Source organism: Stegostoma tigrinum, chromosome 2 (genome assembly GCF_030684315.1).
Source record: "Stegostoma tigrinum isolate sSteTig4 chromosome 2, sSteTig4.hap1, whole genome shotgun sequence".
Taxonomy (NCBI): Eukaryota; Metazoa; Chordata; class Chondrichthyes; order Orectolobiformes; family Stegostomatidae; genus Stegostoma; species Stegostoma tigrinum.
The window spans coordinates 20,090,322-20,107,220 of NC_081355.1; the positions used below are offsets into that span (position 1 = coordinate 20,090,322).

Sequence of the window (16,899 nt, forward strand, 5' to 3'; positions counted from 1 at the left end):
TTTTCATGAATGGTGGAATTCTGTCCATTGTTGTTGCATTTGATGTTTCCCCAGCTCCATCCGCAACTGCACATTATCTGAGAACAAGTCATTACAATATGTAGGATTTTACCCTGTCCTGTTTTCTTATATGTTAAAACTTACATTGTGGTGCATTAACACTTGTGGCTACACAAATTGTAAATTGCAGCAATCCAGTGGGATTAGGGAGCCACATAAATTATCATTCTAAAAATCAAAGATTTGGAAAGAACAGCAATGTCTTTATCACAGGTTCATTAATTCTCAATTATTCCATTTGTTAAATTACACAGCACAAGCATCTATACAAACAGTTAATTAATCGTTTCTCCTTCACTATCATCATCATGTCATTCAGCAATAAAGAAACCAAAATTTCCGCCGTATCTGCATTTACTTCTAAAACTATTCGCCTGTAGAATTATGCCATGTGAATCTCTAAAGGGCCAAAACATTAAATCTAATTCATATTTCTCCTTCATTCTGCAAATAAAAGGTCAGGTCACTACTTTTTTAAAAGAAATCATAGATATTATACAGTTCTTAACGGCTCTTGTTGTTTTAAAAAAAATTTAAAAATTAATTCTTATTATTTTTAATATTGCCAGTTTGGAATATAAAACCAGAATAATATTTTGCCAACAGGCTGATTACTCAATGAAGTTAATAGAGAACTAAAAAAACTAAAGACCCACCCAGTGTTTTGTTAAAGAATGGTGTAATGTTTGTACACATGGTTTAATGCAGATTGATGCTTCCTGTTAATTTAGTAGGATATCGACATGTAAACTTAAAAGGTATCAAGCTCAATCCCTGATCTATGCTGAATTAAGTAAATTCACCCTGTGCAGTAGTGGAGGTAGGATGGCTAAAATTAGGCCAATGACTCTCAGAATTAAATTGAAAAGAAAATTATGCTATATGCTCTTTTGATAATTTTTTCTTTCCCAGGATGTGGATGTTGCTGGATAGGCCAGCCATTGCTACCCGTCCTTAATGCCCTTAAAAAGGTGGTGGTGAGCTGCTTTCTTCAACTAGTACAGTTCCAAATGTTTCAGGCATGCCCACAATGTTACCAGGCGGGGACTTTGACTCAGTAACAATGAAGGAATGATGGTACTGCTCCAAGTCAGGATGGTGTGTGCCATGGAAGGGCGTAATTGGACATTAGCAGTTATGGTCTAAAAGCACGACCTGGAACTGTGGTGAAGGCTGGTTCAATTGAGGCATTGAAGAGAGTGCTTAGATAATTAGTCAAAAAGAAACAGTGTACAATGTTTTAAGAAAGAGGGAGGAAATTGACACTAAGACAAAGAGAGTTGGTGCAGAAGCAGTGAGCCAAATGGCTTCTTTCCGTTGCATAACAGTTCTGTGATTCTGCTAGTGATAATGGGAACTGCAGATGCTGGAGAATCCAAGATAATAAAACGTGAGGCTGGATGAACACAGCAGGCCCAGCAGCATCTCAGGAGCACTGAGATCCTGCTGGGCCTGCTGTGTTCATCCAGCCTCACATTTTATTATCTGTGATTCTGCTGTTCCCATGCTGTTGCAGTCCTTGTCCTTCTGGGTAGTAGAAGTCATGGAATTGGAAGTTGCAGTCCAAGGACTTGGTGAGCTGCTGCAGTTTATTTTGGATACAAGGATGTTGGAGTTCAGTAAGTTATCCATACTAGTTTGGCATATTCCTAGAGATTTAATCACACAATTTCCAATTATCCAGTTTCGTCAAACAACATTTAATTCCCATCTCCAGTCATTAAAAAAAAGTTAAATGAATAACTAAAAGTGTTCATGTAAAATGAAAGTAAAATGCAATTTGTTCTCCCACCCATGCAATCCTAACTTCTGGGGCTTCTTGCACCAGTGTTTCAGACTCTAATCTTCGATTCCTAAAGTCTCCAGGGCAATTCTAAAGGTTTGGTAACGCTAACACTTGACATATCTGAACACAACAAAACCTTCAAAAGTTTTCACTGAATTGTCCATGTGAAGGAGTAAAAGGGATTTGTGATTTGTAAAGTTCACACTGAGTCATCTGCAATTCATAAACAGTAAGAACCTGTTTCATAGGATATGTGCCTGAAGTAATTGTATTTAAGCTTAACTGATAGAAGGTTTCACATTTGACTGTTAGGAAGACTACACCATTTCTTCTCCAGGATCTCAGGTTCATTATATTGGCACTCTTATAAGTTGAGCTCCCACCAAACACACCATATCCGGTATGGATGAGTCCATGTTTGCCACGTCATCATTGGACATGCTCTGTTACCTATTTACTCGCTTCTCTCGACTTACCCTGTTTTCACAAAGTTGGTCCAGTATGTCATCATGGCCTGGCTCAGATTCCTCTCCTGCTGGTTGTAGGATTTTGGCTTGGAAAATGGTATGCCAAAGACAAACTGTAGCTCTTCTGTATGAAGGGCACCAACCCACCCTGGCCAGATTATATTTGACATCTTGGATGGGTATGAGAACTGGTAAGCATATGTTCGACTGGCATTTCTAGGTAGAAAAATGATGCCATATATTAATGCAAATTCCGTCTTTGCAAGTGCAATTCAATATTTCAACAACATAAGAATATAGAATTAAGGACGTTTGCACAGGAATAGGTCATTTCGTCCCTCAGGCCTGTTCACAATTCAGTTGGATCATGAACATGCTGTATTTTAAGTAGATCTACCGTCTGATTGGCTAAAGCTCATCGTTATGCCCAGCAGAAATCTATTGATTTCAGTTTGGAAACCTTACAAATCGCCCAGTGCTCGTGGGGGGGTTGGGGGGAGGGGAATGACCAAGTCTTCATTACGGGCAGAGGAACATTTATCCCTTTTGTAAACTGTCTTGATTCGGTGAGAATTCTGCTAATTCCATCCACGTGCCCATAATACAGTTGATCAGTAAAAATGTATCATTAACAGATTTAGATTTATTAATTGAGTGACCATCCACTGCTTTTCGTGGCAAAGAGTTTGACACTTTTTATTGAAAAAGTAATTGCTCTGATAGGATTAATCTCAAATGCTGCATCAAGCTCCACTCAATCCAATGATATCAGATAGCTTTGGGTGGGAAATCAGAAGAATAGCTTTGATTTTGAAGAGGACAAATGTTTCATCTATGTATCCTAATAATTTCAGTAACATAATATGTAACTTGCTGTTGTAACTTGTAGTGAATTGCTTTAATGCAATAAACTACATCTTGTTAAGATGTGAGGCTTTCCTTGTTAGGATTCGATGATCATCGTTCTTCCAACACTGTGAACCCAAATTGGCTCTTAGACATAGTCAATGAAAGATTAATGGGTCCAGCATCCTTCTACATACACCTGTATCATTCTTTGTGCAAAGAAGTGTTTCCCAACTCCTCCCCTCCCTGGTCCAGGTCTGGTGTTAAATTTTATCTTCAGTTGAGCAAAAGAGTACTTCTGTGAACCCTAATGGTTCTTTCTAAAATCCTAAAAGCATCAGTCAATCAATAAATCACCCTTTAACTATTTAAATTTCAGAGCGTAGAAGCCTGGTTTAAATATTTGCCTATAAGTTAACCCTTGGAGCTCTGGTGACTGTCTTGCAAATCTTTTCAGTTCTCCTTCTAAGGTCAATCTTATCCTTTTCAAAGTGTAATGCCAAAATCTGTACACAATACTCCAGATATATTTGAGCCACGGCTTTGCCTATCTACTGCAAGGCTTCCAACTCTTATACTCCAGCCCCTAAACATAAAAGAGAATATTTCATCACCCTTAATAGCAACACCAAGTTCTTTACTCAAATAGTGGTGAGAGCACGGATGTCTCTGGAGTGGGTGAGGTGATTGTGTAGATGCATTTAAGGGGAAGCCAGTTCAAGTGATTCAGATCCAAATCAATGTCTTGGATAAAATGAGCTGTTATTCAGTGCTGTAAAAGTATAATGTATACATTTATACAGCACTTCCGAAATAGTAAAATATTCCAACAATCTTCACAAGAACATAAAAAATTAACAATGAATAAAAGAAGGCGATATTAACAAAGTTGCAGAAAAAGCTCAGCAGGTCTGGCAGCATCTGTGAAGGAAAAAACAGAGTTAACGTTTCGGGTCCAGTGACCCTTCCAGGCCTGAAACATTGACTCTGTTTTTCCCTTCACAGAAGCTGCCAGATGTGCTGAAGTTTTCCAGCAACCTCGTTTTTGTCCCTGATTTACAACACCCGCAGTTCTTTCTGTTTTTACAGACATATTAAGGTGAGTGACAAAATGTCAGACTTAAGAAATGGGCTTTAAAGAACAGCTTAAAAGAGGAGAGAAAGGTAACATGAGGGGATATCAGCAGTTAGAGCCCAAGTATTAGAATTTAAGAAACAGGAGCAGGCGTAGACTATATTGTTCCCCAGACTGCTCCACTATTCTATAAAGGTATGTTACCTGCACTGCACATTTGCACTTTGTCTCCATATTCCCAATTCCTCTAATCAGCTAAAAGCACAGTCATCAGTGGAGAGGTAAAGCAATAGGGGTTGGACTTGTGTCAGAATTGGAGAAATCTCTGGAATAATTTACTGTTTGGCATGTCCAACACACATTCACATATCCAGCACATGAAGCCAACTTCTGCAAGGATGGTTTGAAAGAATTGGCTGATCATATGAACGATGGAGAAAGGCTAGTGTTTCCTCCCTTTAACAGGCAGTTAAAGTTATCTCTTTGGAGAGATAAATTTGATGAAAAGACCAGGAGTAATGCGTCTAGATTTGTTGATGATACAAAACGAAGTGGAAACATAAACTGTGAGGAGGATACAACATTGCTACAAAGAGAAATAGAAAGGTTCTGTGTAAGTAACAGGGTGGCAGATGGCGTATGATGCTGGGAGGGGTGAGGGCATGCCCTTTTTTTTGTAAGAATAAGAAAGCCAAGTTGACAGGCATAAAACTTGCAAATAGTCATCTTCAAAGGAGCTTGGGCGTGCCTATACAAGGAAGACAGAAAATTAGCACACGGGGTTGGAAAATTTAATTAGGAAGGCAAAAGGCTGGCCTTTATTACAAGATGATTAAAGCACAATAATAAAGAGGTTTTGCCAAAATATAGGAAGATAACAAACAGGAGCAAGTATTTTAAGCACCATGGACCTATTTCACCATTCATATAGATCATGGCTGATCTGTATCCCTATTTGACATCTATGTTCCATATCCCTTGATATATTTAGGTAAACAAAGTCTATCAAACATTGTCTTGAAAGCTCCAATTTACCCCAGGTTTCCACAGACTCTTAGGGACAATTCTCTAAATTTCCATGATTGTGGTGTGAAAATGTAGTTCTGCTTTTCCATTCAGAATGGCCTAGCTCTTTTTTAAGCTTCTGTCCCTTTCTTGTGATTCTCAGAGAAGTAAAATAGTTTGCCTGTATGTGGTCAGTCAAAGCCCTTCAAAGTGTTAACACTTCGTTCAGATCAGCTCTTAATATTTTAAAATGAAGGGATTAGCAACCATGCGCATGCAACCAGCTGTTATCCATCAGTGTGTTAGGTCTTTTACATATCCCTGAATATCTGATATCTAAGTTTCTGATCTATGATAACAAATAGATGTTAGTAGCTGGGCAGCCAGAGTTCGTAATGCCATTGAATATCAAGTAGCGACGGATGCACTCTCAATTGTTGGAGATGCTCATTCCTGACACTCTCTGCACTGCAAATGTTACTTGCCAAGTGGGATGCTTCTAGGTTCTGCTGCATGTGGACATGGGTTTTTTCAGCATCTTAGGAATCACAAATGGGCTTAATACTGTGCAGTTACCATGAAACAGTCCCACTGCTGACTTTATGATGGAAGGAGGGTGATGGATGAAGCACTTGAGCACATTTGGCCCTAGGACCACTATTTTGAGGAATTATGCAATGATTAACCTCTGACAACAACAGCCAGCTTCTTTTGTGCCAAATATGACTTTGATCAGTGGAAAGTTTTCCCCCATTTCCAATTGATTTATGTTTTTCTAGGCTTGCTCCTTGTGACTTTCTTACCTGCCAATTATTGCATGCTTCTGCGCAGAGTTGAATGCTGGGCTGCAAAATTCAAAGTCAGTGTACAGTCGTGACAAACCCTGCCTTCTGGAAAGCTGTGTTGGATTCTCCCAGTCAGTGTACTCAAATATAGCTGACTCCACAGCAGCTTCTCCCAAAGAACCTGCAATATGTACAAACATAACAGACCTGGAAGATTAACCTTGATCCTTACTTCACAGCCTGACTGGCTGTGTATTTCCAATATTGTCTGTAAGGTTTTGAAATTCCAACATTTGAAGTATTTTGTCTATGTTCTGTGTTTCTATATTATGCTTTTAATGTAGTCAATTGTCCAAAGGTGTTAAACAGGACTGTTGTCAAATACAATTTGACAAATATGGACTTTTTTTTAACTTCCATTTTTGATTTTAATACCTGGGACCTCATGTACTAAAGTGTTTTTTAAAAAGGGAAAATAAAACAGACATAAAATGACTGCAGCAATGAGCTGACCACAGGTTAAGCCAGCACATGAAACCATCAATAAACAATAACCAATCTGATCTGAAATTAACATCTTTGTGAAAAAGGCATTAAAACTCAGATTTGGTGTTCCTGTTTTCCTTACAACTTTATGGATAATTTTCATACATCCGGAAATGAAGATCTTGCCTGCAAATTACGCAGCTTGGAAAAACAATGAAGCCAGAAATGGGAATACAGGAACGAATAGTATTTCAAACAGCAGCATTGGCATAGCATCAAAGAAAAAATGGATTTAAAACTGCAGGACTGGAAGATTCTATACTTCCTTGCTTTCTCTCCATCTGTCAAAAAGACAAATTTAAAAGGAGAGTTGAACAAACATCTTTTCGCCAAAAATGCAATGATATCCGCAATATTTGTCAGTACTAAGGGTGTAAGACCCCAGTCAACCAATCTTGGTCTCAGTTTAAAACCTAATGCCTCTAGTGAGTTTATACTGCATTTGCAATTATGTTCCTTTATGTACAAGGTGTCATTGTCATTTTAAAACTTTATACCAGTTTGTGTGTGTGCTTAACGTTGCATATCTATTATTTTCTACATGTAAGTAATACAATTCTTCTTTTGTTCATAGAGTCATACAGCTTGGAAACAGACCCTTCAATCTAACCAGTCCATGCCAAACATAATCCCAAACTAAACTAGTCCCACCTGCCTGGTCCTGGCCCATATCCCCCGAAACCTTTCCTATTTTTGTATTCATCCAAATGTCTTTTTAAACACTGTAATTGTATCTACAACCACCACTTTCTCAGGAAGTTTTTTCTACGTACGAACAACCCGCTGTGCAATGAAAAGCCCCTCATGACTTTTTAATCAATCTCCTCTCACCTGAAAAAGAAACTTGGTAATTTTCTTAGATAACAAGGTGTGGATCTGAATGAACACAGCAGCCAAGCCGCATCAGAGGAGCAGGAAAGCTGATGTTGCGGGTCTAGACACAGGTTTTCTGAAGAAGGGTTTGGCCCAAAACGTCACCTTTCCTGCTCCTCTGATGCTGCTTGGCCTGTTCATCCAGCTCTACGCCTTGTTATCTCAGATTCTCCAGCATCTGGACTTCTTACTGTCTTGGTAATTTTCTTCTTACTTCAATGTTAGTTAACTAATTTTTTATTGAAACGAAATGTAGCCATGTGCTGAAAATAAATAAAACCTTTGTGATAGACAAACTATAGGAGAGCTGATTTACTCCTCCTCAATTGGTCATAAAAACATTGAGCTGCATCAAGGGTTATTATCTAAAGGGACCAAAGAACTGTCAAAGTTCCGGGTTTTCAGACCCATAAAGGGTCTTAAGACAGAGAGATGATGAAACGGGAAGATTTGTGGGGGGGAATTCCAAAATCTTCGTCTTTGCCAACTAAAAGCATGACCATCAATATTGCTGAGTTTACATCAGGGTACTGAAGTTTTAAGAATTAGTGTATTGGAGCTACCTTTACAGGGTTGTACAGGTGAAGGACATTACCGAGACGGAAAGGACTGATGAGGTTATGGAGATGTTTGAAAACAAGGATATTATTTTTAAAATTGTGGTGTGGCTCAGAGATAGCAAGAACTGCAGATGCTGGAGTCAAAGTCAATACGGTGTGGAGCTGGAAGAACACAGCAGGCCAGGCAGCATCGGAGGAGCAAGACAGCTAATGTTTCAGATTGGGATCCTTCATCAGGACCGGGAAGGGAGAAGGGAGCTCCCTTCCCCCTCCCCAATCCTGATGAAGGGTCCCAACCTGAAACATCGACTTTCCTGTTCCTCTGATGCTGCTAACCTGCTGTGTTACTCCAGCTCCACACTGTATTGACTGTGGTGTCACTCAGTTGGGAACCAAACATAGGTTGGCAAGCAAAAAAAAATGGGTGAACTTGTTTTGGCATGGGTTAGGATGTGGATGGCAGAGTTCAGGATATTGTCAAGTTGTACAAGGATGCAAATATACAAGGAAGCAAGCATCCTTTGACAGCACTTTCCATACCTGCAACGTTTTACCACCTAGAAGAACAGGGGTAGCAAATCTGATTTGTATTTTAAAATGAAATTCAAAGCTTTGCTTTAGCCCAATCCTCTCTACTGCTACATGAGAACAGTCTGGAAAAAATACTGGAGAATTCATTTGGATTAAACTAAATGCTAGAGTAACCAGTATGATATTGTTATGTTCACCTATACCATGCCTCTAGTGAACAAGACCAGATCAAACTAGGTTCAACAACCTTGCAGCAGATATGTTGTGAGATAGGGCTCAATAAACTGGATTGGTTGAAACATTGTAGCAGCTGGAGGAGCTATCACCCAATTCAAGTAAAAATAGTGTATTCCCTCCTGACTGACTTATCTGCTCCTTCCAGTTATTTTTACTGGGTCCATAAGGGGACCTGTTGAGATTGACCTAGTAAAGAGTGCATTGATAGGGTTGGGGACGGGGTTAATAATGATATGACAAACTTAGGAACATCCCTTGAAATCATCCAAAACAGTCAATTATGATTTCTGAACTATTCAATACTCACCCACACCCTTTTCCACCGCTGTTCGGAATTTAGCCTCACTAATTCCAAAAGGAATATTCACGCCAGGGAACCAGGTGGCCACAAACAAGTGACCATCTCCATTGTTACAGCCCAACAAATAATCAACATCCCTACTGTTCTCAAACAGCATCTCTGGTTCAGCAGGGAGAAAGTCGCCTGTAATCAGAATGATGGAAATAAATGCATTGAATAGAGCCAAAAAGAAAGAAAACAGATGCGTTGACATTTCAGTGGAGCGATTCCTTGTTTTAAGAATTTGACCGTTACTTGTCGATGAGCAGTGAGTAGCTGCCAGTAGCCCAATGAGTAAACATTCTATCTGGTCAAGAAAGAATAAAAGTCTTGCATTGCCATGGCACCTGTCATGATCTTAGAAAGCAAACAAGACTCCAGGTTAGTAGGTGACAGAAAGATTATTCATCAGCAGTCCCACACTCCCTCAGAACTGCTCCAGAGTGTCATCCTAGGCTTTGCACTTATGTTCTTGACCAGGACTCTGAATGTATGACCGCCTGACTAAATGGGAAGAGTGCTGCACATTGAGCAATTGACTGACGCCTAAGTTTGCGACACAAAGCCACAAGTTACAAATAAATAGCGGCTTATTGTTTATAGTTAATGGCATTCTCTGCTTTACAAAACAAAGTTTAACTGCATTAAAATATTTTGCTTAATCCACCTGCCTACATTCTTTCAGTCCCCCTGACCATCATCAATGTTATAGTAAAAGAAAATGATATAGAGGACCAAAATTGGAAATAAAAACAGTAAGTTCGAAAGAAAGTTAGCAGGTCTGGAATTATCTATAAACAGAGAAACAGAGTTAACACTTTGAGCCTGGAAATGTCACATCAGGCTCAGAATGTTAACTTTTTTATCTCCACAGGTGCTGCCAGATTCACCAATCTCATCACTAAGTTCAAAACCCAAAATTGTTGTTTTACAGCTAAGATCAAAAGAACGCCACATCTATGTTTTCCATTAAACGCTTATCACTGACTGCATAATTAGACTCTTGCATGATGTGAAATGGATTGGCTGATCTATCAGTAGTTTACAAAGGCAGAACTTTCCACCCCTACCTTGCACAGTCTAGTGAACTATGGGGACAAGGTAACTCAGAGGATAGAAGATTTGATTTGATTATTGTCACATGTCCCATGATAGATGGAAAAGTATTGTTTTGCATGCTGTCCGCAAGTCATACCATACGGAGGGACAACAGGGTAACAGAACAAAACACAGAATATAGTGTTACAGCTACAGAAAATGTGTAGAGAAAGACCAATACTAATATATGAGAGGTTCGTTCAAAAGTCTGTTAACAGCAGGGAAGAAGCTGTTCTTAAATCTGATGGCACGTGTTTTCAAACTTTTGTTACTTCTGCCCAATGGAAGAGGGTGGAAGAGAGCATTACTGGGATGGGAGGGGTCTTTGATTATGTTGGCTGCTTTCCTGAGGAAGCAGCAAGTGTAGATGGAGTTAGTAGACGGAGGCCTGATTTGCATGAAGGACTGTGCTGTGTTCACAACTGTCTGTACTTTCTGGTGGTCATAGGCAAATCAGTTGCCATACCACACTGTGATGCATCTGGATAGGATGCTTTCTATTGTGCAACTATAAAAATTAGTATAAACCATTGCGGAGATGCTGAATTTCCTTGGCCTTCTGAGGAAGTAGATGAGTTGGTGTGTTTTCTTAATTGTAGTGGCAATGTGAACTGATCAAGATAGAATGAGTGTGAGGAGAGTGTGAGTATGAACTGGGGATGAGGATTGACATAGCCACTGTGAAACAGGGGAGCTGGAAAAGAATGTGGCTATGGACTAGGCAAAACAGGAATTAACAGCTGGGTTTTACTGGGTAACAGAGGCCCTTGCAGGGGCTGGAAAGTCAAGGGTGACCCCACTTTGACTGTTTCTGAGGGTCATGACCACAATTCTAAGCAGACAGCCAATGAGCTGCACTTGGGATTCAGTCCTTTTAAGGAAGAAGAACCCTTTCCCAAGAGCAGCCAGCTAATCGGGAGGCTGATGTTTCTTTAATCGCAGCAGTGCCACCAGGAGCAATGGTCACTGCTTGGACTGCGGATGGCCCAGAGCAGCATTATTGGCAGACTCAGGGACCACGAGTATAGGGTTGAATCACTGGGGCCACTTAGCCAAGCCCAGTGAGGATGAAGAAGGTGATTGATGAGGAAGAAGTGTTAGGGGGTGGGTATTGGTGGCATTTATTTACAGATTATACTAATGGTCTTTCTAAAATGCATGCTGCAGCTCGCTCAGGAAATTATATGGCTCTAGGTGGGTGGTGAGTCCATGCATTGTGAGGAATTGGCCATCACTGCTGGATGGGATAGCCCTTTGCACCGCTGTCCTTTTCAGTCCCACATTACTGTATGTTGTTGAGTCCGAAGAGACTGGAAACCTCTGTGAATGAGGAAATCACAGCAAGAGACTCAGGAAATGTTACTCCAGGAATCAATGCAACAATTTATCACCCAAGGTAAACTGGTTTAGTCAAAACAAATTAAAATTCTTGGGACTGGGACACCAAAAACATTTGGGATCCTTCTATTATACCTGCACAGTAACCTCTCCCATTTATACTCCCCTCCAATGGTTAACACACAAATTAGCAGCAAAAGAGTAATAAGAAACAACAGGTCATAGAATGCCAAGAAGGAAAAGCTTGGATTTGTACGGTGTCCTTCATGGCCTTAAGATATCCAAAGATTTTACAGCGGATTTGAGTACTTTTGAACTATAGGCACTGGTGTAATTTTGGGGAAACAACAGCTAATTTCTTCACTGCACAGTCCCATGAACAAAAATGGCTAAACATTCTTACTTTCAATTGTGACCTTAGGGATTAATGCCAGGAACCCAAGGAAAATCTTCTCGTAAATCTTCAAATCATGTCATGTTATATTTTGCCATTAGCTATGAAGGCTGTTTGACCTTTTGTCTAATAGTTCCAACAGTACAGCACTTACTCAGCACTGCTACACTGGCCCAGTTTTACTGCTCAACACTGTAGAATGGTCCTTAACGCCCCAGTTATGACTTTGAATGTGTTATCAGTGAGCCGCAGCAGAGAGCATAATATACCATGTTTAAATGACCAAGCTCTGTGACATAATGGCTTCCTATTTGGCTTAAAACCCTGTGCACAAGTCTTGTACACCCCATGTATTAATCTACCCCTGCTAATTCCTGACTTTCTTCAATACTTTCACGAGTTGGTATTGCAATAATTACCATCAATTGTAGGAACGAATGGAATGAAAAACACTATCTTGTTTTCAGTAAACAGCTCTGTCACTCGAATCACCAACATGATATCTTTAGCAGGCACCTGCCTGAGACAAAACATCATGGCAGCGGTATCTTCCAGCGGGCACCCCACAGCCTGGGCGACTCGACGAGCACTGCGGAGCGGGTTTCGATTCACAGCCCATATCGCCCGGGCGTCACCACTTTCTGAAATTGCTCGTCTGCAGACCAATCAGAAAGGGTAGGGGAGAGGGTGGTGGCATTGGGGGGTTGTGGGTGGTGGAGCAGAGAAGCAATGTGAGGGGACGAAAAGAAACAGAAATTAGGTGAAAGGAAATCCTGACGAGTGCTTTGAAACCGAAGTTGTTATATTGATTTTTTTTTCTTTACTCTTTTCAGACACTGGGATGGTCCCAGAGAAATCCTTGGTACATGCTTTTTTCCCTTAGCTGTGTCTCATACCAATCCAGGCCTGAGAAGTCTGTAGAAACAATCCTTGAGGCCTTCTCAGGAGTTGCTGGAGCAAGAAGCTCCAAAGACCCAAGGATTGCCTGAGGGAGGGAAGATACTACTTGCATTCATGCACTGTTTGGACATTACTCCCAAATCCTAACAGTTCCACCCCATATTTTGTCCATCTGACCCACAACAGAACCACCTTGTGGTCTTTCACCATTCTGGCCATTTGGAAAATGAAGATACTCTTTCTTACCTGGTTGGACAATTCCTGACTGTGGACCAAACAACAATACTTCTCCCAAAATCTAATATTTTTACAATTAACAAACAACAGTGTTCAAATGCAATAAAATGAAGCACACAATTGTTCCTTGTTCCTCATGATGTTACATCCAGGTTGTTCACATCTTGGAAAATTAGCGTTTAATTTCTAGTTATTTCAGGGCAATATCGACCAATATTCAGTTTAAAGATACAGTTTAAATTCAGTTTAATTTCAGTTAAGTGAATCAACCGTAAACCAAAAGAAAGAGAGCAAGTTGCTGTCAACCAAAAAGCGGATAAAGAGCAAACAAAATTCTGTTGCATAGATACCTGAAGAGCCCTTTGCTTACTGGTGATAATGCATGCATGTTTGTACAGGCACCTCCAGCTGATTCGCCAAACAGAGTGATGAGCTCTGGATTTCCTCCAAAACTTGCAATATTATTCTTCACCCAGGTTATGGCCATGTGCTGGTCCCACAAGCCATAGTTACCTACATTGATTAAAAAAAACTGGGCTTTAATGTTCAAATTCCAGTTTTCTCGCCTGCTGCCTTGCCTGGAGATTGTGCTCATCCTAGGGTATACTTCCACAGCTACTGAAGTTCCTCACTACCACATAAAGAATGAGCCTTGATGATGAAGTTCTCCAGTTCTCATTCTATAAGTGATGTCAAACGCAGGCCAGGAGCTGGCTTTTAGCCCATGTTCACTCATATTCATTTTCTGTAAGGCTGGTCCTCACTGTTATATTGAATTTACAGCACAGAGAAAGGCAATTTATCTGGTCTAGTCTGTGACAGCATTAATGCTTTATAAGTGTTCTCCCACTTACTTTTTCTACCTTTATCACCGTAAAGTTTCAGTCCTTTCTCACTTATATATTCAAGTAGATTCCACTTTTATGCACCGCTTTTATGCATACTAACTACTTGATACATAGAGGCTCCACATTCCAATCATCCTCTGGGTAAAGTGCTTAGACCTAAATTCCTAACACCTAATTTGGTAATGACCTTTTGCTTTTATTTTCTCAAAGCACCATAATGACAAAATAAACTGCCTTATCTTGTGGTGAAATTTCATGACAGATTGTGATTATTTTATTTGGAAAGCTGGGTTCTAAAATGTATGGAACCATGGATACCTTTAAGTTTGACATCCTTTCCATATTGTTGCATTCATAAGGGAGTTGCAGTATAATTTTTGATGTTCACAAGTGGTACTTGACTGTCTGGCAATGTGTATACATGCACTTCAATGAGGCTTTAATAAAGCTTGGAACTGAATAGTCAGTGCTTTAAAAAGCAATGCAAGAAGAGGGTAATACTGTTCTATGATGCAAGGTGACAAAGAAAGAAATAAGCTTCCATGTAATAAGATAGAACCGTCCCAAAGTTTAGACGGCCTGCAGGTTTCTGTCAGGGAGAACAAGTCAACGACAGCAAAGCTTCGGTTATCTTTGCAGTTTCCAAAGGAATTTGGACTTAAAAGATAGCCTAAAGTGCCTTCATGTCAGTAAATAAAACATTTCAGAAACAGAAGGCTGTAGAACTGGAGTTTAAGGGTTCCATATTAAGAAAGAAGAGAGCTGTGAATGCAGGAAGAGATGTTGACTGAAGAAATAGAATAGAGTGAATGCAAATGCTTGCCAGAAAGAAATCCACAACAGTTTGCCCATCCACCAAGGAACTTTAAAAAGAAAACTTCTTAATCTTTCACTGAGGTTCAAGTATCTGTGAGGATAAAATTGCTATTTCTGATAGTTGTCATAAGCACTTTCAAGCAGCTCTTATCATAGAACCCCTACAGTATGGAAACAGGTCATGTGGCCCAACAAGCCCACACCACCCCTCCAAAGAGCATCCCATCCAGACCTATTCCCCTGCATTTCCCACATCTAACCCAAATGTCCCTGGGCACTATAGCATGACCAAAAGCATAACTAGCTTGCATACCTTTGGACTCGGGGACAAAACCAGAGCACCCAGAGGAAACCCACACAGACACCGGGAGAATGTGTAAACTCCACACAGACAGTCACCTGAGCATGAAATCAACCACAGGTCCCTGGTACTATGAGGCAGCAGCGTTAACCACTGAGTCACAGTGCAAAATGGTTCACTTTATTTTCACTTATTGAACGAGCCTTGATCTCCTTTTGTTGTCAGTTTCTTGAAAATGTGTTCAGTGACCGACCACCATGGTAAACATAATTGCAAATTTAAAACCTATGGTCTATCAAGTCAGGTATTCCTCTGGGATCTGACTAATCCAGTATTATCTTCAGCTAGGATGATAACATAAAGTATAGTATTGAAAGAAATAAATGATTGCACAAAGTTGTATAAAGCCACAAGGAAGAATAAATTTGCCTTATAGGAGGTCAGCACATTGTCACATAAACATTAGTGAGGGTGGAAGAGTTAGTTGTCATGAATTTGGAAAATTAAAGAATGATCAATTGAGGGTGCTTAGGACATTTAAAAGAATTGATGAAGCAGAGATAATTTAGTTCCTCAAGTTTGGCAGTCTTGGTCGAAATGACACACCAGAGTTAAGCTATTCAAGGTAAATTTCAGGAAGCAACTCTTCATAAAAAGTGGTAACCTGAACCCTCTCTCACCCCTTTACATCTCTTAACAGTTTTATTTCTGTTGTTTTCAATTGGAAGAGATAAAGGGCAGTCTGTGAATTTGCAACCAACTATCTCTAGCCCCGTTTCAGTCTACACACTGTTGAAACTCTCACCCATGCCCCTGTTACCTCCAACTTGATTTCTCCAATTCCCTTCTCACTGCCCTGCCACCTCATACCCTTAGTAAACTTCAATACATCGTAAATCTCAGTTGCAGATGTCCTGACCAATTCTAAGCTCCTTTCACACTGTGCATCAATTTCTGTATTTACCAACCAACAGTGGCTCCCTGTCTTGTTATGCCTCAGTTTTGGAATTCTTATCTGTGTTTTTAGATTCTTCTATAGTTTCACTCAGACTTGACTCTGTCACCTTCTGGAATTTGACAACCTTTGACGTCCCTACATTCCCCTAATTCTTAGCTCTTTCTCATCCTTGGTTTACATTCATCTCAGGGTTAACATCCATGCCTTCAGCTCCCTCAGTCCTAGAACTCTATCCTTCTTCAGGCTTTCTATCTCCTTATCTTCACTTCAGTTGCTTATTAAAACCAATCCTGTTGAATAAGCTTTGGAGTACTCATCATCAACACTCCTTATGTGGTTCATTGTCAAATTCTCTTTGATAATACTCCTGCAAGATGTTTCACAATGTGAAATGCATTACATAAATTCATATCATTGTTTTTGACTGTATGCTTTGTCATAAAGTATTTATACACAATTTGTCTGTGTTCACTGTGGGATTATTGAGTGTGATGCATCTTTGTGGTGTACTCTAGAAAAATGGGATCACCTCTTCCATTGCTATCCCCAGTACTGAGGAAGCCGAGTGCAGCCAGGCGATAGTTGACACTCACAACGATGACATTCCCATGGTGGGCCAGCTCATTGCCATCATACGAGGTATCGTTCAGGTAACCAATGCCTTGACTTGCTCCAACAGTAAAGGCTCCTCCATGAATCCAAATCATGACTGCTAGTTTCTTCCTCAATGCTTCTGTAAATAGGCAGCAACATAGACACATAGTCGTAGAGATGTACAGTGCAGATACAGACACTTCAGTCCATTTCATTCCTGCCAACCAGCTAATCTAAATTATTCTAGCCCCATTTGACAGCATCTAGTCTATATCCCTCTAAACCCTTCCCATCCAGATACCTT

The 16,899-nt window shown here is 40.1% G+C and overlaps 1 protein-coding gene across 2 annotated transcripts in view; it reads right to left on the reverse strand.

The window, feature by feature from the left end:
• Positions 1-16,899, reverse strand: part of LOC125448388 (uncharacterized) — a 62,549-nt gene that overhangs the window by 32,980 nt on the left and 12,670 nt on the right. For both annotated transcript variants that reach the window (XM_048523691.2, XM_048523688.2), the window contains exons 4-9: positions 16,531-16,734; positions 13,429-13,591; positions 12,361-12,596; positions 9,079-9,255; positions 6,043-6,205; positions 2,323-2,529 (exon numbers count right to left, since the gene is read on the reverse strand). In XM_048523691.2, the coding sequence (XP_048379648.2) occupies positions 2,323-2,529; positions 6,043-6,205; positions 9,079-9,255; positions 12,361-12,596; positions 13,429-13,591; positions 16,531-16,734 (1,150 nt within the window). The remainder of the gene's footprint in view (positions 1-2,322; positions 2,530-6,042; positions 6,206-9,078; positions 9,256-12,360; positions 12,597-13,428; positions 13,592-16,530; positions 16,735-16,899) is intronic.